We start from the raw sequence: 22,851 nt of genomic DNA, 5'->3' as shown, positions 1-22,851 counted from the left end.
TGGAGAGGCTTCGAGGTATCATTTGAGATCTTCAAAAGTAGTTCGGCACTCCTCCGACCATTCAAAAGTCTTCATCTGCCTTATCACCTCAAAGAAGGAAAGGCACTTTTTAGCTGACTTAAAAATGAATCGGCTGAGAGCTGCAACTCGACCCGATAAGCTTTGGATGTCTCGCTTGACGCTCAAGTGCTTCATATCGAGGAGCACTTGGATCTTTTTTGGATTGACTTCTATCCCTCACTAGATCACCATAAAATCAAGAAACTTTTCTAAGGTGACTATGATAAGCTGTCAAAATGGGCTAAGACCCATGGGCCAGCCCATTTGGCCCTAAAAATAGGTTAGATCGGGCTAAAATTTTCGATCCATTTATGAAAGTGGGCTTTTTGGTCCGATCCTTATAGCCCATGGACTAACTAGGTTAGGGCCGAGTCAGCCCGTGGGCGGAGTCCATACCCAATCAGGTGAATAGGCGATCACTTGGTTGTAAGTTTAGTTTTTATTTGATCTTGAAAATCCTATTGTTACTTGACTTCTTATTAGTTGTTGAATGCTGAGTTTTAATTTTTTCATAGTAACTACAGAATAAGGAGAGAAAGCTATGAAAGTGACTCCAAAATGGATTGGTCTGGCCCTAGAAAAAAAAAAAGAAAAAAAAAGTGAGCTGGCCCAACCCTAACCCATAGCCCAGTGGGCAAGGGTTGGGCTAGGTTTCTATGGACCATTTTAACAAGTGGGCCAAGCCTAGCCTGGCCCACATAATCACAGCCCACGTAGGTTAGGAACAGGCCAGTCCATTTTGACAACTCTAGACTTTGAGACATATTTATTCGGATTGAACTTCATTTGATGTCGGTGTGCTGGCCGAATGCTTCCTTTAGGTCAGCAATATGCCGATCTACTTTCGTACTTGTTGATGAGTATATCGTCAATGTAGACTTCCATATTGTGGCCAATCTGATGCTTGAATACCTTGTTGATGAGGTGTTGATATGTTGCACCTACATTCTTCAAATCGAAAGGCATATTTTGTACCAATACAAACCTTTATCAGTTATGAATGTGGTCTTCTCCTCATCTTCAAGTACATCCAAATCTAATTGTACCCTGAGAAGGCATCCATGAAGCTCAACAGTTGGTATCCTGAGGTGGCATCGATAAGTTGGTCGATCCTTAGGAGTGAGAAGCTGTTCTTTAGGCAAGCTTTGTTGAATTTGTGTAGTCGATGTAGATTCTCTACTTACCATTGGCCTTTTTGACCATGATGACGTTGGAAATCCACTCTGAATATTGTGCTTTCTGGATAAATCCTATGCTATCAGCTTGTCAACTTCCTTATCGATAGCCCACTATCGCTCTAGGGTGAAGCTTCATTTCTTTTGTCGCACTGGTCGATAATCTGGATTCATATTTAGTTTATAAAAAATAACATCAGATGGAATACCTAGCATATTTGACACTAACTAGACCAAGATGTCCTTGTTGGCCTCCAGAAAGGTCATCAGTCGATTTTTGTGATTGGCTATCAGCTGAGAATCGACTCGAATTATTTAGGTCAGGTCATCCCCGAAGGGAATGGTGATGAGCTCCTCGGGACTCCTCTGAGTCTTCCCTATGATCTTCAATTAGCAGGGCCTTCATCAGCCTCTTCCCCTTGATGGTTACAACAAATATTGTCGGGCTAACATCTAGTTTTCTTAGATCTCACCAACTTCATTCTAAGTCGGGAATCACACCAGCAAATTATAGGTGGAGATGATTGCTCGAAGGGCATTGAGTCCTGATTGTCCAAAGATTGCATTGTAGGCTAAAGACACTCAAACATCAAGAAAAGTTAGCTGTACAATCTTCTAATAAGGTTCTGATTCAGCAATCACTAGCAGAGTAATCTCTCCTTTAATTGCTATGGAATCTCTCAAGAATTTAACCAAAGGAGTATTTACTTGCTTTAGACGATCAAGTAGTAATTTCATACATTAGAAAGCATCATAAAATAAGACATCAGTTGATCTTTCATTATTAACAACGATCCTTTTTATATTATAATTTACTATCATCATTGAGATGACGACAGCATCATCATAAGAAGTTTGAACTCCTCAAATATCATTATCAGAAAAAAAATTAAAGTATCTATCCTCTGCCTCTTCAGACTTCTGGCTTGATCTTTTGCCCCCCTGCCACCTTCGAGGCTCGAGATCATATTGATAACACCAGCCATCGATTGGTTATTGTTGTTCTCTTGGTCGGGCTGGTATCGGGTGGTTCCTCAGGTGTTAGGTTATGATACCTCCAAACATATTTATCGAGGTAGCCTCATCGGATAGTGCCTCATCTTATCCTTTAGTTGGAGGCACTCATCGGTGTCATGATCATGGTTATGATGGAAGAGACAGTACTTCGCTTGCTCCACTGAATTGATGAAGTTTTTATTGACAAAGTCGGCGGAGGTATTCTTTGCCCTCAATCTCTAGGAGGATTTAAGTTCGAGGGGCAGCCAATGGGGCATAGTTATTGAAATACCAAGGGACTCCTCAATGGAGGAGCTTTGGCAGGTTGGAAGGATTCTTCTTCATCTCAGTTTGGATGCATGTCCTCTCGGACACACTTCTTCTTGCTTGGGGCACGACCTTCTTCTCAATTTGGCCTGCATGTACTTATGGGCCTAGGCCAGAAGGTTGGCATAATCCTTCGAAAATATTTTATCAAGAGAGTAGATGAGGTGCTCATTACGGAGGCCTCGCTTTAGAGCCAATATGGCAACAGTTTCATCAAGATTACAGATTTCTAACGTGGCTACATTGAAACACGCCACGTAATCCCGCAAAGATTCTCCTTCTTTTTGGTGGATGGAGAAGAGGTTGTCCAAGATCCTCAATTGGATCTGATTATTTCTGAAGTAAGTAACAAACTGGTGTCCAAGTTGCTTGAAGGAGTAGATCGACTTCGACTAGAGATCGGAGTACCAAACTCTTTTTTTTCCTCAAAGTTGTAAGAAAGGCAAGGCAAAGGAGGGTGTTTGAGGTGCCCTAGAGTATCATGAGGGCCTTATAGCCCTTCAGGTGAACTAGTAGGTTAGTCGAGCCATCAAATGGCTCTACCTACGGCATCTTGAACCAATGCGGAATTGGTTTCTGAAGAATGACATGGGAGAAAGGTGGTTGAAAACTGAAGCTAAAGGCCTCACTGTCCCCTCTGCCATCCATTTAGACTTTGGTTAGACAGCGCTCGATCTCCCGAACCTTTCGCTCAAGGTCATCCTCTTGATGAGACCTTTCGGAGCATGGGAGTAACCCGAAGTAGAATCATTACTGAAGGAGGTAAAGAAACGCTGACATCTTTTGCCATGACCAAAGCCATGGTGAGACGGTGATTGCCAATCGACCATGGCGAATCAGTAGGTTCTATGAGAGGACTCTCCAAGATCAGAGATCGGTTCTGGTGGCTATGCCGAGATAGCATTGTCTGCAGAGCAAGCTGAGGACTGTCGCTACTCCATAGTCTGTTGCAAGTGCTGAACGACGTCAGTTAATGCCTGGACCTAGTGGATCAGATAGTTGAAGTGCTACAGGTCAACCATCATTGGAGCAGGCACTGGCTGCATAGACCCCACAGCGGACGGCTGGGTGACTCCACTTTGGCTTTATCGGGTAGTCTGTCAACGAAAAGCAGTGGAATAATCGTGTCTCTCCATACTCTCTCTCTTTTGTCGGGTTGCTGGGTCCTTCTAGCACTAAACTATTATGTCAAGACTCCAATAGGAGCTAATGTGGTCGAGATTGGAGGATGGTCTAGGAATCAAGATGCCACAATGGATCTGCAAAAGAAGTTTACACACGTCGGGGCTTCTCCGATAGAGAACCCACTGATGTTTGAGTCAGTTGAAACTTGAGAACAGTAGAAGAGGGAGAGTTTTAGCTTACCTTAAGGGTCCCCTCATTACTTCTTTATATAAAGGTGAAGATATAGGTTGTCACATAGGCCAGTAGGCTAGATCATGATTTGTTAGGCTGTTAGGATAGGGAGTCTACTATCTAATTTGTTAGCCCATGTTTAGGAGTTTGTTGGAAAGATTTCAACTAATTGCTCATGTGGCTGAATAGATCGATTGTCTGAGGTCGGTATGCATCTGAGGCCCTGACCTAAATGTGTCGTCATTGGTGCCAGTCATGGAAGGTCATCCCATGTAGTCGACAAGATCCTGACCTTAAGTTGGGAGGTCGGATGGGAGCCGATGGGATTATTCCTTTCTGGTTCTCCATAGTGATCTTGACGAGTCTTCGGTTGTGGTCATCGGTGCTGGACCGATTATAAGATCAACAGTAAAGAATTGATAGCTTCGATGTTTGGCCAAGAATGACATCTAAGGACAAAGTCCATTAAAGTTGCCCGCTCCATTATTAAGAGTCTGGATGATATTTGTCATTCAGAGTCCGTCTCAATACTACAACTGATCCAAAAAATGTATCCGAAATGAGACCTGAGGACAATACCCAAGATGGTTCAACTCTGTAACAGCACTCATAAATTTTTAAAGAAATAAATGACCATATCGATATATTATTAATGTAATTTATCAACCATTTAGTAATTATAAAATTTAATTATCCGATTTATATCCATATTTATATTCTTAGTTTTGGTATTTATATCTGTTAAAATAAAATATAATTATAATTTTATATTCAACTAATATCTATTTTTATTTATTAAATAAAATAAATATATATATATATATATTAGTACCAGATCTGCATCATTTGGTTTCAGCCCCAACTATATTTTTTAGCATCCATAATTGAAATTCTACTTTTCCTGATAAACTGTGTCTAATCCAAGCCATAACGGGGTGTGTCAAGGAAAATATTAAAACCCCGTTTAATTATTATTTGGTATAGGTACTGATTATATTTCCTGTGTGCCCTGTTAAAAGAGAACAAAAGCAAAATCAGGACACATGCAATATTTTTATTTCTTAGTTATCTCCTCTTTTTTTATATATCTTTATACCTTTCAAACATAAATTGAAGATAGAAAGTTCTTATCTCTCCAAAACCAATAAAATTATGAAAACATAAAAGACAAAGAAAAAGCAGGCCCACTTAAGAAACTCATGCTCCCTGTAAGTTCTTACCTGAGATTTCATTGATTTTACCCTGGTTATTCTCGGGTCAACCATGGAAATTATACGATCTTATCAGAACCAGCCATCTTGCACAGGATTACCATGGAAGTCTTCGAGGCAGATTGAAACTCGCCTAACGCTGTACCAGTTGAGCGAAGTCATCGACAAGAGATATATCAAGAAGTCAATTTGGGGCTTCCCAACATGTACTCTTAGATCCTGAGCAACTGCAATTATGGTACTTTGAGTGAGAGATGCTTCAATCCCTCTGTAGAACGAAGCTCTTTTGATTTAATTGATCTGTGAGCAATTCTAGGTTAACGACTCACTTGAATTTAGATGTGCATCGAACGTCTAGAATGTGCCCTTTGGAAGACTTGAATTTTTCATATGGGTTGCCGTGTTAATAAACTAGTAATTATTTGAATAAACAATGTAAAGATCACATTATAAGTTTTGGATTTTCTTGTTTAATTCAGAAATTTATAGAAGATTTTTGAATTGAGTGGTTATATGCAACTCTAGTGCTTGACTAGTTTGTGTAAATAAAACCTTTGTCCAAACCACTCGAAGTCATTTACCCTCTACGTATTTATATTTATAACAATGTTCGTCAAACCAATGCTAGATACTGTACAGATGGGCGATTAGTCCGTGCCATGCCAACATATGATACGGGGCTGACATACCAATCATCTAACTAATATGCTATTTTTATTTTTATTTTTTTCAATTTTTTTTTTAATTTCCACTTATAGTTTGGATGATTATGGTTGTTTATTATATAATTTTGATGTGTTTTTGGCTATGAAATGGAATTGAAGTATAATTAAAGTATTATATGTGAATATACATACGATAAAGTAAATGGAGTCGAATTAATGTATTTAAGATACAAAATAACTAATGATATCTCAAATTTTATGGAATGTCAACGTCTCTCATAGATGTTGGAATCATGGGATACTACTTCAAGGTCTAGGAGGATTGTCGTATTTTCTTGTATGCTGATTAGATAGCGCCCTAATATTGTTCCTCAGTTTGTTATTGGACTAGCCATCTGAAGATTACAGCAACCAAATCCAATCCATAAGTTGCCTAAGACTATGAAGAATGGTATACGCTAGAATATAATGTCTCAAGCAAGTCATATCCATATAAATCATAGTATGATTGTGTGGAATAAAATTGGATGTATGACTCGGATCTATATATGTTCAGAGATTATCCCATATGCATTATCACCTGCAATAGTAGCATTATATCTTGAATGATCTTAAGGGATCCATCTCTGGTATGCAATGATATCTTTGCGAGCTTTATCAAGTCATACACTATGGTCCCTATCCTATATATCATCGGCATATTGAGACTCACCAATGAATTAAATACCTTGGGGTTGTTAGTCATAAACTCGTGACATATCCATCTTTACCTTTCTGACAATTAGATACATCATTGCTTGAGTTGTCATTATCATAAGCATCATCGGATGATGTAGGCAACAAGTCATTCGAGGGCTCACTGGTCTTCGAAGCTAAGTGAATAGGCTCCTCAACTCTCTCCAATAGAACTATAACTTTTTTGTTACTAACTTGATTTGCTTTTTTTCCTTGGATATCCCTTTCTACTTGGCTTTGTTAGGTGGATCAATTGCGTCCACCTCTCTAACTAGATTAGGTATTGTGACAGACTCTTCTCAACACCTCTCTAATGCCAATTTGACATTGTCAATGATTTACATAAGTTGGCAAATTAATAACTCCCATATAGTATCAATCCTCTACTACTTGAAATCTCAGATGGGAAAGATACGTGGATTTACATCATGAATGGTAACTGCTGTTGATATTTCTCTACATTTCTTCATTTTCTTAATGTTAAAGAACCCCAAGCATAGAGGTATACAGTTGTCATCTCTACCAACTAGCAGGTCCTCCTGTAGCTTGGATTTGCCATGGTAGGTCTAGAACCAAATCCTAACTCATACTCTCGGGGCCCAAACTGGGACTCGTGTCTTGTAATCTCTTTCCTCTATCAGCACTCATTTAGGCTATCCCGAATGGCAACCTACATTTGCATCTCGTCGTCATCCGAACAGAAGTCTCATAGTCCTTTGAATCTATGGAGTGGCATGACAATGGCTCTACCATCCGACATTTGACCTCCGCCATTTTCTTAGCACTTCTTTGCTTAACTACCCCTAAAATTGACAAAATGTTTCTTTAATAATTGGCATGCCTCCTAAGAGTATGTTTGGCAGACAAATATGTTAAGATAATAACCAGTCAAATGCTGCTTCAAATTGATCATCTGTCCTTCCTTGAACTCCATGTCGCACTACTTATAATCCTAATAATGCTAACCCGAAAGCATGACTCTATGATCTCAATCATTGTCATGCTTTGACTCCTTCTTAAATCCATTCCTCGAAGCTTATAAAACCAACGTCAAATATTTTTACATATATTGATCATTATTTAATTAATTATTCAAAATTAGTATAATTACATTGTAATTAAAAATCAACAAATTAGTCTAGAAACTATTTTATATTATCTATGTAGTATATTTTTAAAATAATTTTTAGACTTCGTTATGAATTTTTATTAATTTTACATAATAAATTAATATTTAATTACAAATTATAAATAAAATTTATTTTAATTTAGTTTAATGTAGACTCTTACTAAGGATACTATATATATATTTTATCTTGTTTAATTATTAACTAATTAATTACAAATAGTAAATTTTCAATATAATGTAAAGAGTCAGATTTCTACTTCTAAAACTACTTCTAAATTATCCATACATAATATTAATATTTACAATTTTTGTATTATTTATATATTTTAATTTTTAATTTAAAATATATGTAAATATAAACTATTCAAAAAATTAATTATAGCTTGGATTAATGTAGCACCCTACAAAGGATGCTACATATATTTTTCTCAGCCTATTAAGATGTATAAAAGATAATATTTTCAAATTTATTTAAATTTGGGTCTAGTACTTTATGTGCATGATTATACTTAAGATTAAATAAATAGCTATCAAATTTAAACAAGGAGTATCTTGCATACTTCTAAATATGTCACCAGTTTTACAGTAACTTTTGATCATTATTTTATTTATTTTTAATCAAAAATAAATTTTAATTTAAAAGTTAATAGATTTAATGAAAATTATAATTTTGGTTATATTGTGCCGACTATCCATAAATCTATAGTATATCATTAAATCACAGTAAAATTTAAAATTTTGGCATGATCTTCTTTGTTTTCATCATTTATTATCAATTTTTAGTATAAAAAAGAAAAAAAAAAAAAGAAAGAAGGATGACAAGAAGGCTGTTTACCTATTTTTGGCTTCATTCCAGGTTAAAATATGAAAAATTTGTCCCCTTTCTTCAATTTTTTTTTTGAAGTGAAAAGAATAGTATAAAAAGAGTTTGGAACTTCTCTCTTCTTAGCATGAAAGACCTTATTAAAGGGGGAGAGAAGCTAGAACTGCCGTGGAGTGAGCCGAACAAGATGCTTCAACTTAGTTTAGGCTTGATTCGAGCAGTTTGAGCCTTGTTTTGAGTTAAAGAGTCATAGTACTCTAGGTAGCATGGTTTGGTACGTCCGAATCAGACAATTTAGAGTGGATGCCATTCGATAGGCTGTACATTAGATCATATGGCCTCTTAGGATGAAAGTAGGGTGCAAATGAATGGGTTGGACTGGATCATGAGTGACCCCGAATCGATCTGATTTCTTGATTGGAATTGAATATGGACTCAAATCCAGCTCAATAAAAGATTAGGTCGGATCGAATTTATGATCAAATTTTTTGACCCAATTGGTCATTCAGGTCAGATCGGATTCATGTATAACCCGATCCTAATCCATAAAATATGGATGTGGTTTGAATTGAATCTGGATTGGTTCAGGTCTGGATTATAAATAATAAGATTAATAAGTAGAAGATGTATAAACAACCTTATTTGCACTACAAATTTTGATTTTGATATATGAGACTATTAGAGCCTCCATGTCCCATATGCTTCACCAAAGAACCCAAAGAGTCTAATCATATTTTTCTCACCACTGCCCCTGACTTGGTTAATCCAAATTCAAAATATTCTAATAAAATCTTAAAATATAAGGATTTAAAAATCAATAGAATATACTTTCGAGAGCAACAGATATTAAAATAGTCTCGATTAAAATTAACATTCATGTAACATAGAAACAGTGAAAATGAGGAATGTGTTCGGGTTCAGTTATTTAGGTGAGTGTTCTACTCTCACATTGGGTTTGGATCAAGCCGGATCATTTATCTCAAGACTTAAATCAACCCAAAAGTCTCCATGTATAGGATCGAATCGAGTCGGATCAAAATTTAATAAATCTAGACCCAATTCGAAAAATGAACATGTTCAATTTTAGAATCCAATCGGGATCTGAGTCTTTTAAAATGATTCGGGTCTGATCTACTAGGTCGGATCGGATCAAATCAGATTGGGTTACAGGTCAACCCAACTTATTAACCCAATCTGATTTGCAGCCTTAGATGAAAATAGTATGATGCTTGATTATAGTGATTTTTGCTCTTCTCTCGAGTGAAGCTCGAAAGAAACAGCTACCGAAAGAAACAGCCTGCTTCTTGTTCACACACCTACCCTGGGCCGTAATCTTGATGTTACTTTCTTTAATGCAATCACAAGTTCTTAGAAATACAGACTTGCAACATAAGAAGGAATCTAGATAGGGGTGAAAGTGGTATGGATATTTATCCATCGGATTCATGTTCATATCCGAATTAATCTGAATATAGATAAAAATTTAAAGATCCGACTAATATCCGTATTCGTATCTATATCCGTCAAAGAAAAATAGATATGGATATGGATAGCAACTATCCGATCTGTATTCGAATCTGTACGTAATTCTTTATATTTTTATATATACTTATTATTTTTAAGAGAAATATACAACTATATAAATATATTATTAATTTAATTTATGATCTATTTAGTAATATCTTTGATTTTATAATAATAAAATTTAATTATCTAAATAATATTTATAATTATATTTATATTTTTAGTATCTGAGTTAGATCCGTATCTATTTAAAATAAATATAAATATGAATTTTTACATTCAAATAATATTCATATTCACATTTATATTTGTCAGACAAAATAAATATAGATATGAATATTGTAATATCGATCCGTATCTATTTCAATTTCAACCCTAAATCCAAAATAAATATGGATATGGATATTGTGATATCCGATCCATATCCGTTCCGATTTCAATCCTAAATCCAAGAATCCACCATAATGTGGCAATTAAAAATTATAGTTACGCCAAGAATAATTGTTTTTATATTGACATAGCCAAAATGAGGACGCCAAGCCTCTTAAAGACTTTAGTTTGATTACTGAAGGTTCAAGCATCTTTCTTGATTCATGGAGGCATTTGACCATGTTGAGCGGAATGGCTGCTCATCTTTGCCTCCCAATTCTGAAACCTGCAACTAGGTAAAGTTTCTGAAATTGTTGGGTTATGTGAGCGTATGCAAACATCCTAATTTTGCATAAAGGTTCCAGCTGTGACTCTGTGAAGGCAACCTGGAAACTATCAAAGTTATGGCTTGCTCAAGTCTTGGTACATTTTGACTAACCAAAAGAAGCCTCATCGGTTTATCCTCTGGCTGATAAATGTGAAAAATAAAAGATTCAGGCTTATACAGATAGATCTCATGGCACCCATCCAATTATCAGAAAGGGTTCGGGTGACCAGACAAGAAGTTCATGCCTTATCCATATGTATATTATAATTTTGCTGTTCTGCATGTTGTTGTGCATAAATTTATGCCAGGAAATCAGACTAACAGTTACACGAGAAGAAAATCCTGCAGCCAAATCATAAACTAACTTGAATCCAAAAGGTGCAGATTATGAGTCGATCATCGAGTGTTTAACAGAAGCTTTTGGTAACAACTCAGACAAATTTGTACAAGAAAACCACAATAAAGTAACCATAATACTGACCAGCAGATCACGAATTACTAATTTCATTTGTAAAAAATTACTAATAGCACTATTTAAAATAAAGAATTACAACAGCAATATCAAGCAAACATAACCAGACATCAGCGATTTCCCATGAGACCTACAACCTGATAGAATCTTGAGGGAGGGACGCCGCAGCTTCATCATATAATTACATCACATTGCTTTCAAAAATTAACCGTTTCACACTAATGGATATCTCACCAACATGCCTAAATTTAGTCCGCAATGGGAGCAGAAAACAAGACTAAAATGAAACTTGCAGTCATATATGGTGTCGATGCCAAGTGGAGTTCTAGTAGTTCCCCGTGGTAATGAGATCAAGCTCTCCAAGCTTAACACCTCTCCGATATTCTTTTAATATTTGAGGCACACAGTTGCAATCAGTTGCCAGGATATTTTAACCAAAACACTACACACGCAAAATCAGAAAAATTAGTTTGACAATTATGGAGAACAAAGATAAAAATAAAAGTGTACCAAACCTTGATTTAAGTGGGCGTATCAAGCAACCGCACGGTACGTGGAAGCATAAACTCAGCAAAGATAGGATAATGTGATGATGGATATAAACCATCAATATTATCATTCACAACTTCACAAGATGCTGGGACCAGCGAGCGCCCTCTAAAGAGGATCCAGTCAATATGCAAATCCTGAGTCTGGCGATCCCAGCAGAGGCAAAGAGCTCTGAATATCAACTTTAGGAACTCCATAGCACCTTGTTTGTCTCCTGCAGCACCATAATCAATTAAAGTTGTTTGTCAGTTTCATTCAGTTGAACCACACACATCAAAAATATTATGTCTGCAATGGAGAACCTACTAGGTAGAGTAGTTGTTTGTCAAAGACGCTAGACGAATAATCAATTTAGGCAGGATGTTCTTAGTTCAGTGAGGGAAACTTCACTGAGGAAAACGATTTAAGGCAGAAAAATCAGCATTTCAATGTAGGAATTACCTTTGAATCCATGATATGTGCGTATCAAAGAGACATTTTTCCGAACCCGAGCATTTGGCCAGGCATCTCTCATATCACCAACAACACCATGCTCCCTATTACCAAATCATCAAGAATGATCATTTATTGTTTTTAAGAGATTAGGGTGAACAAATTAACATACAAACCTATATACATTTCTAAATCATTCAGGTTAAGGGAATAGCCAAGCAGCTATGGAGATTCTTACTATATCAAGTAGCAAGGAGAGAGAGAGAGAGAGAGAGAGAGAGAGAGAGAGAGGTGCAAAGATAGATAACAGTGCAACAGTGGAAAGGTCCGAGATGCAGCTGTCAACTTGGACTGGACTAAAGGGCTCAAAGAATTGAAGCCTTAAAATACTGAATCCAGAAGAGAAAATGATACTCAATGTGATGGAAATTTAGAAAAATGGGAGAGAAAAGGAAACATGAACTCAAGCAGAAAACCCTTGGCCAAGTATTTACCGTATTTCCTGCTCATTATCATTTTGATTGCAGAGAAACCTAAATGCAAGTCTAATTCTTAAAAGTACCTTCATTTTCTTACATATAATCCCTTATGTAGATGAAGTACTTGTTATAACTTGATTAAATGACAGAATATTCAAATAATGCAACAATCATTGTCACACTCTGATTACTAAGTCTGCAAATAATGCTTCAATCATTCTCACTCTCCTTTCAATCTAAATTTCTAAGAGCAGCAGTAGAAGCAGCATTCAAATCTCAAGTTTCCAAACATATAAAGCCTTCATTCCTCATTCCTCAACATACACTAGCAATCAGCGATTCATCCATATGTCTATGTCAAAGTAACATTTCAGAACATCCATTTTCCATGCTACACACTGACAGGGTATGAGATTCAGAGAAGCACCAGAACTGCATATTTCCACATAAAAACTAGAAGAGCATATTTATTCCCTTCTAGGGCAGAAAAGTAAAGCAAGCATCTTTATTCCCTTATAGGGTAGAAATGTAAAGCATACAACAGCATCAAGCGTATCAAAAGAAAGGTCAGTGCTCAACAAAGATATTCCTTTTAAAAAATGCGAACATACTTGTTTATAGTTAAAATGTTATTGACACAGAGAATTGCAACTACTTGTCAGAAAAAAGCCCAAGAAACAGTCAATAAGCATGATCATTTTAGAAGCTGGAGAGGTAAACTTTAACATATTTATCTCCCATCCAATATTCATATATTGAGTGTTTAGAAATATACCTAGATCTCCCAAGCAAAAAACGCCCAGTTGTGGACTCCTTTTGTGTGTTAAATCCTCCACAGTATACAACTGGCAAGTTAGGTGGCAAAGATGCTATGTGTTGCCATGTGAGTAAAGCACTTCGTCTTCGTGCACGGGGACTCAATTCATCAAGGTTTGTATTTACAATCTGGAAGCTGAATCCTGGTGGTTCAACTCTCTTAAGTTGAAATGTGTGGAAACCATGTCAAGGTAGCAAAAAGCAAATAATGCTTGATATTTGTACAGGAAAATATATTAAAGGAGATAAAACATATGTGGCAGTCTAAAAGGATATCGCCCATGTAGCAATACATGGAACTGTGGCTCCCCATGATATGCTTCCTGGAACAGAGGGGGATTCTGACAACCAAAAGGTACCACCTTCAAGAAGCTCCACCTTCATCAAACACAAGAAAAAGTTTAGGGCATTAAGGAATGATATAAATCTTAGTGATAGTGGTTTTGATGCACAAATATCAGAAATAGTAAGATTCAAAGAATGTCATTGGATCAAAAGCATAGCCAACATATCTCTAGAAAACATTAAGAGGAAGGATCTGATACCTTTTCCTTATCATAGAAGATTGTGCAGTGTTCATCTGAGGTATCCTGGGATCCTTTCCTTGAAACCCCAAATTGATCATAACCTGGAAAATTGGAGAAGACAAATTCGAGTTGGGAACCTAACTTCATCATGAAAAAAATATATATAAAGTTGTGAACTGACTAGAAACTGTATGAACACAAACTCTTGTGGCTAGGATGTATAAGGCTGAAGGAACATGATAACGCAGAGGAGGAGAAAACGAGAAAGGGGAAGGGGGGTGGGGGTTATGAGACTTAAATCTCCAAAATTGTAAGCAATGGCATGGTGATGGAACTGCAATGCTGATGTTCATATCTACAACATTTTAAGTGCATCAAATCGATGCATCCAGAATCCTAAATGATATAATATATATTCAAATGATGCCAATTTAGGTTCTTGACTTATTTTATTTTTTTTATATTTCTCTTTTTTATTTGATTCTTTTGTTTTCATATTGTAATGAAGACTACTGAAATTGAAATTCAAATCATTGAAACTGTCGAAAGCAGCATTCAATTTATTTATGAATCATTAAGAAACTTGCACTTGCAAAATTAAAAAATAGCCATCATATTTCTGTCTAATATAATATCATCAATCACTTTATTCAAATAATTAGACATCATGAAGCTCTAAAAAGTATTAATTGAGTTCATTAATAGAAAAAACTTAAACATTACAACAGGTGCATTGATGATAGCTATATATGGTAACATAGCTTCAGCAACAATTTCATGAACATATTAATGATGAGGTTGCTACTCTGAACAAACATGGTGACGAAGGTGCAAACCTATAATAATTTTCCACAAAACCTGCTCCTTCATTGATTACAACATGAATAAAGGAAATCATATGCATCAACCTAGACAGCTGCGATTTTGGGTTCACTAAAGTTGCTAATAGACTGACCGAACGATCACCTGATCCCACATCATTTATGACGTAAGTATAGGGGTAAACACATAAATGCCCAAAAATGTCATGGTTTTTGACCACTACGTGATGGAATCATACTTGGAGTCAAAATTTTAAGTGATCTCAGATTGAAACCAAGCATGCAGACACAGAAATAACTCAAATGGTGCAAAAAAGGGGAAACATTTATATCACCAAGAAAGTTTCCATTTTGCATCAATAGAGATTATAGGAAACATCTAGGATCGAAAAGAAATCCAGCGATCTCAAATTGAAACCAAGCGAACACACATCAACAGTCATTATGATCACCTGGTAAACACTGCTGGAGGTGCTCCAACTGCCACTTCAACCCTACAGCACTCACCAAAAAGATAACCCATCAGGAAAACCTACTCCTTTCGATTAACAAACCAAGAGAACGACGAAATCATAGTTCAACGCAAGGATTAAAACGAAAGTAACCGAAAAAAAAAAAAATCGGACCTTGTTGAGTGCAGAGGATAGTTGGGGAGTAGCTGGTGATGACGCTGATGCAGAGATCCCTACGCTTCTCCCACGAGTTGGGGCTTTCGCTCGGCTGGTCTCCCTCATGGAGATTAAAGGTCATCACCGTGATCGAAACGCTCATCGTTCTCCCCCCTTTCTCAGTATCCCACAATTCCAAGGCTCCAATCAAGAAGAAAAACAAAGCAAAAGGGATAAATATCTCCGATCTACATGACCTTTGCTTCTTGAGAGCACCAATCTACATGACCTTGGAATCAAAGATGACACCAAAGCGCAGAGCTTTTCCTCTTCCTTGTGATAGAATTCTTGATCTTTTTCTCCTCGACACGAAGTGGGTGAGAGTTCGTGCCCTAATTATTAGTAGCAGCAGAGCCCGAGAAGAGAGAGGTGATCAGAAGGACACCGAAGGGAGACACGGGCGAGAGAGACGCGGAGAGAGCTTTAGTTTTTTGTCGGTGATGGGGCGGGGGACAGAGGCGAGTCGTCGTCGCGCGGCGCTGCCGATCATGACCGTCCATGGGTTCATGCTTGCACGTAGGGCCACGATGAGCTGGACTGCGTGAGGGTCGGTCATCGTACGGTAGGGAAGCTTGATTTGACGCAGCGACCCGGGGAAGATATGGGTGCAAGAATGTACATTGTGCGCCGGCAGGTGATCGAATTGGAATTTAATTGTTCAACTGCAGGTGACTTAAATCGGACATTACCAATTGAAACACAACTTCAAGATGTTCAAACTCAATTTCTGACAAGGCTATTGATTTTTTTTTTTGAAAAAAAAAAAAAAAAATCATTGATTTTTTTTTTCTTATAGTATTGAGCATATTATCAACTGAAACGTGTAACGTTGTGTTACTAAAATAAAATATTATAACAGCATCATCTTTGTTTTGAATTAATAGCTCTTTTTTCTTATCAAAATGGTCAGAGTTAACCCTATATTATATTAGGATCTTACTAATGTTCATCAAAATGATGATGAACATCTTAGACCTAACCGGCTAGGTTCACATTGACCAAAGAGCAAAAGAATTTTATATTGGGTTCAAATATAAGGCTGTTCTAAAAAACTAATACGGGTTGAAAAATAAGTCTAAAGTTCTAATAAACATGTATCAACAAGTCTAGATATATTTGGAAAGACTCGACATGAAGATCAATTACAGTTCTTATCTAATCAAGAAGTATATTATGAAAAATATTTTTATTTCTATAACTATTTTCATATGTACACCAAATTAAATCTTGACAAATATGGCAAATATTTTTTTTCTCTTCCTTAATTTTGAAAAAATTTACTTTTTATGCCGACAAACAAATGAGGACACATTTCTAGGAACATCCAAGAGGTTCTATAGCTAACATGGAATGCATAGCCATTGTAAATGAAATATTAATTAAACAAACTTTTCTCCATTATTATGTAAGTTTAAGAGTTGCCTTTAATTTCTTTTTATGTAGTGCTGTTCAATTGTTGAGCAGATATTCTTCCTCAAAAAAAAAAAAAAAAGATCGCTATGTGCACTAAATAAGGTGTGGGTTCTACATGCATACGATGCATTTGACCTATTTATCATGCAACATTTTTTTGCGACACCATATGGTTTCTCATATATCTAATAGACTTCTTCAGAAAAGCGAGAAAAGAAAGAGTAAAGAGCACTAAGAACCTTGGAACGAAGGTTTGGGCGACTCCTTCAGAAAAGCGAGAAAAGAAAGAGTAAAGAGCACTAAGAACCTTGGAACGAAGGTTTGGGCCAAGAATGAGGAAGCCTAAAGGTCCTTTTTGTTTTTTTTTTTTTGGCAGAAAAGCCTAGAGGTCCTTGATGAGTACCTATAGGTTCAATCACCAGCGCGAGCAAGGTCATCTTGACATCGTTGAGCAATAGCAACAGTTCGAAAATTAACGTCTTGATTCATGATAGCTAGGTGGTTTATGAGAATAATCTTGAAGAAGATGGATAGTAACAAAGATCCAGGAGACTAAAGATTGCAGTAGAAAAGGTTGAAGAAGGCGTTTCATTTATAGTCGAAGTGTGTACTCATACCGAGAAATAATCCAAAAAGATTCATTTTGATTATAAGATCTTTAGAGATTAGGTAGCAGCAGCTTCTGAGGGGCTACCTATGTTACATGGACACGTGGTGACTACAATGAAAGATAGAAAACAACCTTATATATTTCCTATAAGGTGATAGAAACAAATTTAAGAAAGATGGGAATCCTGATAGGTAGGGTTGTTAGAAAAAATCCTTTCAGATGTTAGTGTTTTGCAAGAATTATGAATATGCTCAGTACATTCCACCACCCGTTTTGAATCAACAGATGGTGGGATGTGGGGGTTATTTTTTATATTGCATTTTGTTGATGATGGCACCCAAAGGACTTGCACATATTCAACCACGTGCTAAGACAAAGGAAGGATAATAACTAGGGGTCTCGAGCCAAAGACCCTCGACTACAACGACAACTGAAAAGGTCGATGCCTTAATGCCAGCTATGTAAACAGTCCAAGTAAAGTTGAAAACAGTTTAGCATGGGATTTGTCGCTTATAGTTATAGGAGAGCATAAAGATAAGTTGAACAGTATTAAGGCAACTAAATGAAGACAATTGTGGCAAGTTTGAGGCTGATCGGGTATGATAATTAATAGGAGCTCTTTATTGGTTTGGCAAATGAAATTTGGTAATAATTATTTAACAAAAATCATATGGCTGGGCACATAGACCATCACGTGGGGTGGAGCTATTTTTTTTCTTTTTCTCACATCTTAAAAGAGAAATTCAAAAATCAAATAAAGATAATATCTCCTATTAATGGAGTCCATAGTTTCATAATAGAAAAAATAAAAAAAAATAAAATTGCATGTCCAAGAGACACCTTAGGTGAGAAAAGACCCTCCATATTTTTTTTGTTCTTCATCAAACCTCTCCATCCATCTTATTTCTCATCAAACCGTTTCTTCTATCCGTAAAGTTTTCCTCCTAAGTCTCTTTCTTCTTTTTCAAATCTTGCACACCATCTCTTCCATCTGTAAAGTCTTCCTCGAGTCCCTTTTTCTTTTCCAAATCTCTCTTTTTTCTAAGATCTTTACGTATAGGAGTTCATAGAATCTAAAAAATAGAAAATTTCTTATGTTAGGCAAAGTTAGAAAGATTCTCTTTATCATTTCGTTAAATTTTTTGTCCATTTTTTCATAATCATGCTAGAAAAAGTTGAAAGACTCAAGAGATGAGATCATAAGTTATAGCACAAGTCCCATTCGGGATGCCGAGCTTTCCATACCAAACTATGGTATTAGTTGAATTAGTTTCTATATTTTATCTCTTATTTGTAATACGAAATTACATTGCTTTGCATGTGCAGATATCTATATATTACTTCGTACTTATGCAAATGCATAAAACATATTCAAATAATACATATACCAAACTAAAATAATATAACAAGAATAATTGCATGCATAATTTTTTTGATACAGTTCACTAACATACGCATCTAGTATCATGAATATGTTGGAGCATAGTTTGTAAATAGATGATGTAGTCTAAGAAGGCTAATAAAATTTTATTCTCTACTTTATACAAAATTAAATAAATTAACTTATAGAGCAAAGCACAATTAAAAAACACCGGAAGCATACACAGCACTATCTTGGGATGTATTTTCATCCCTCATGTAGAAAACATCTGAAATAACATCCCAAGATACGACCGGTATCCTCCGCTTGTGAGCACAACCTTGGAAGAGGCTGATGAAGTCTTTTCAGCATCCTAAAAATGAAGAGAAATATTATAGTAGAAAGGAAAGGTATTGGAGAAAGCTTAGAAAGAAAAAGATCAGAAGGTTTTTGGTTGCTTACTAGATTAGGTCTTAAGGGGCTTTTTATAGCCGACAAATTCTGACCGTTTGGATAGCCCAACATTTAGAAATTAAAAGCTCAATGTTAAAAAAATTAATGCAATGATTAAAAGTTTAAATGGTCAAATAAAAAAAATTAAAATTAAAGATTTTAGATTGGTAGGATGCTAAGTCCTCACCCGCATCCACACCCACGCTCCGACCCGATTTGGTTTGGTTCAAACCTCCTCAAACACCTCTAAAGGCTTAGTCAAACTCTTTTCTTATATAAAGAGTTCAAAAAATCTTTCCACTCTCAATGTGGACTAAAAGATCTCAATCAAGATGGTTAAAAGAAAATCCTTGGAGAAAAATTTGTTTGAAAAATTTTGAGTTTCCAAATTTCAAATTTTCCTCCAACGATCTCCCAAAAACCTAAAATTTTCTAAATTATAATAAAATAAGATAAAATATAACTTTTTGGATGCTTATACTATGTAGTGGATAAGGCATCTTTAGAAGATTCAAACTTCATAGTGTGAATAGTTTCCATCTAAAAAAATCAAAGTGAACTAAATCTTGAACTACGTTTGTTTGGTCTCGACTTTAATTACCACACATATAGTACATAATTCTTTACCATGAGTTGTACTTTAGTGGTTCTATATATGAATCTTGATTTTTCATGAGAGTTACTAGAGATCACCTAAATCTTATATCCGTGGTCATGTACGGATAGTCTCATATAGGTGAACCCCTCCAGGAATGTGTGTAGGTCACATTTCATGAAAAATACTACCTCCGCTCTTATTCAGAGTTACAGCTCTTCTTTAACCACTACACAAGAGCACTAAACACCATAAGAATGGGATAGAGTCTATGACTGCTATAATAAATAAACCATATGTGTTTCTTGACTAATCAATTAGTTTATTATTACTATATTGAATCTCCTTCAAGGAATCTCCTATCAAAGAGGTTGGGTACCCACTATTTGAAGTCCATTATAGGCAAAGTCTTATCCCCTCGATGTCTCAAGGATCTTAGTCCCATTCAAGTCTTTAGTAAGGTAGTCGGCAATATTTTAGTCAGATTTTATAAAATTTAACACTATTATATCATGCTTTTGTTACCATCCAATAGACTTTTGTCTTCACTTTATATCTCTATTAATTTTAGAATTTATGAGTTTCTTTCATAAAAATCAATTGCAGCAAGAAAGCATAGTGAATGGATATAGAAGGAATAAGAATTTGTATCAAAAGAATAGATGACCACAAGTTTTTTAGTCACTCCACTTCTAAAGATGTAATATCAAGGGCTACTAACTCTGCATCCATTATGTTTTTAGCTATTATAGTTTACTTTACAATTGCTAAGAGATAGCATTACCACCAAGAGTAAAGACATATCCAAAAGTAGACTTAATATATAAAGAATCAGATATCCAGTTGATATCACTATATTCCTTAAGTATAATTGGATAGCCAATAAATCTAAGCTCATAAGATATGGTATCTTTAAGATATTAGAATATTTTTTTTAAAACAATCCTGTTGAGACATGCTAGGATTATTGGTATACCTATTCAATTTAAAAATAGCATAGGCAATATCAGATCTAGTTCTATTGGCTAGAGACTAAAGTGATTTAATGATTTGAGCATATCTTTCTTGATTCACAGAGTTATTAGTATTTTTTACTAATAAACATTAGGATCATATGGTGTAGACACAGGAGAATGATCTGAGTATCCAAATTTATCTAAGATCTATAGTGTGATTGAGTTAGACAATAGAAATTAAATGATTTATTAATCTTTATTCCTAAGATTACATCCGTTTGACCATGATCTTTCATACCAAAGTGATTTGATAATAAAGTTTTGATATCATTAATTAGATCAATATCTGATGCTAGTACGAATATATTATCTACATATAGATAAACAAAAACACATCAATCATCAAATCTCTTATAATATAGATAATTATCATAGTCATTAATTTGAAAACTAGAAGAAAAAATAATATTATTAAATTTCTCGTGTCATTGCTTAGGTGCTTTTTTAGCCCATATAAGGACTTAACTAGCTTGCATATTTTATTTTCTTATTCAGGCATAGAAAAAGTTTCAGATTGTCTCATATAAATCTTTTCTTCTAGATCATCATAGAAGAAGACGGTTTTGACATCCATTTGATGAACAAAAATTTATGAATAAAAACTAAAGCAAGAAGAACTCAGATAGTGGATATATGAGCAACAGATGAATATACGTCAAAGAAATTCAAGCCAGCTTTTTGTCCAAAATCTTGAGCTACAAACCGTGCTTTATACTTTCCACAGATCCATCCTCCTAAGTTTTTTCTTAAAATCTACTTACATCCAAGAGGTTTACTTCTAGAAGATAAATCAGTAGGAATCTATGTATTGTTTCCAATGATTTATTTTATCTCACTGTTTATAGCCTCCTTTCAGAAGGGAGCTTCAGGAAAACTCATAGCATCTTGATAAGTTGTTGGTATTTTTTCAATCATAAAGGTGATGAATTCTTCACCAAAACTCTTTGGAGTTCCAGCTCTCTTACTCTCCTAAGTTCACGTGGAAGATTATGTTCTATAAGGTTATGATCAAGTTGAGAAGTAGAAGGATGATTTGATGAAGAGGCAAAAGTAGAAAATATTGATGTAAAATCAAATATTTGACTAGAAATTCAAGTTTTGAAAGAGAAAATATTTTCAAAGAAAGTTACATCTTTAGATTCAATGATAGTATTATTTGAGATTCCACTGATTTCAGAATTAACTACTAAAAATCTATAAGTGTTGCTATCAAGGGAATATCCCATAAAGATAACATTTACAATTTTAGGTCCAATCTTTTTGCTTTTGGGTTCAGAGATTCCAACCTTTGCTACAACCCCGCACTTGAAAGTAACTTAGCCTAGCTATGTGTCCTTTCCAAAGTTCATATAGAGTTTTTTCATTGTCTCTAATTAGAATTCTATTTAGAAGATAACAAGCTGACAAAAGAGCCTCCTCGCACAGGTTCTGAGATACACTAGAATTTATAATTATGATATTGACTATGTCCAGTAGGATTCGATTCTTTCATTCTATAGGGTTAGAATAGCACAGCGGAAGCTTGGATTTCAAAATTTTCATAATAACATTTTAAACATCTAACCCTAAAATTCAGGAGTATCTTGATGCTTTCAATCAAAAATCAAACATCGAAGTAGATTTAGAAAAATACCTATCACACTTATTCCAATTTCCGCTAGACGCCCAAGTGTTTGCCTTCTAACGATAATCCACATAAAATTGGCTTCAAGGATGTACTCTCTTGGTTGGTCCTTATTGTAGAATTCTTCTTCTAAGAATTCCTTCTAGCTTCTCCAAGAATTGAACCCTTCACAAGAGTTCTTCTTGCCTTTCTTCTTTCTCTCTTCTTTCTATTCTTTCCACTCTCTCAAATTCCTCCTCTTTTTCTCTCTAAGCCTTTGTCTTAATTTTAGATTTGCTTGTCTTAAACAGAAAGAGTCTTGCCTGAAATTTTTGGATG

At 35.5% G+C, this 22,851-nt stretch overlaps 1 protein-coding gene across 2 annotated transcripts; it reads right to left on the bottom strand.

Annotated features, from left to right (window-relative positions):
* Nucleotides 1-11,184: 11,184 nt before the first annotated feature.
* On the bottom strand, nt 11,185-15,894 carry LOC105034697 (uncharacterized). 2 transcript variants are annotated; one of them, XM_010909947.4, is made up of 8 exons: nt 15,421-15,889; nt 15,247-15,288; nt 13,992-14,074; nt 13,723-13,824; nt 13,406-13,620; nt 12,161-12,255; nt 11,686-11,933; nt 11,185-11,612 (listed from the first exon to the last, which is right to left on the bottom strand). In XM_010909947.4, exons 1-7 carry the CDS (start codon nt 15,563-15,565, stop codon nt 11,692-11,694), a joined length of 924 nt encoding a protein of 307 aa, XP_010908249.1. In that variant the 5' UTR covers nt 15,566-15,889; the 3' UTR covers nt 11,185-11,612; nt 11,686-11,691. The 2 variants fall into 2 exon arrangements, with proteins under 2 accessions (XP_010908249.1, XP_010908250.1); XM_010909948.4 differs by lacking the exon at nt 15,247-15,288 and having other exon boundaries at nt 15,421-15,894.
* Between the last annotated feature and the right edge of the window lie 6,957 nt (nt 15,895-22,851).

This window comes from Elaeis guineensis, chromosome 1 (genome assembly GCF_000442705.2).
Source record: "Elaeis guineensis isolate ETL-2024a chromosome 1, EG11, whole genome shotgun sequence".
Lineage (NCBI taxonomy): Eukaryota > Viridiplantae > Streptophyta > Magnoliopsida > Arecales > Arecaceae > Elaeis > Elaeis guineensis.
This window is presented reverse-complemented; position numbering and strand designations above follow the sequence as displayed.

Excerpts from the sequence above, each read along its gene's own strand:
- LOC105034697 (XM_010909947.4), bottom strand. The coding sequence starts at position 15,565 with ATGAGCGTTTCGATCACGGTGATGACCTTTAATCTCCATGAGGGAGAC. Across the intron at positions 15,289-15,420 it reads TATCCTCTGCACTCAACAAG|GGTTGAAGTGGCAGTTGGAG; the intron begins GTCCGATTTTTT and ends TGAGTGCTGTAG. Across the intron at positions 13,825-13,991 it reads TCTTCTATGATAAGGAAAAG|GTGGAGCTTCTTGAAGGTGG; the intron begins GTATCAGATCCT and ends TGTTTGATGAAG.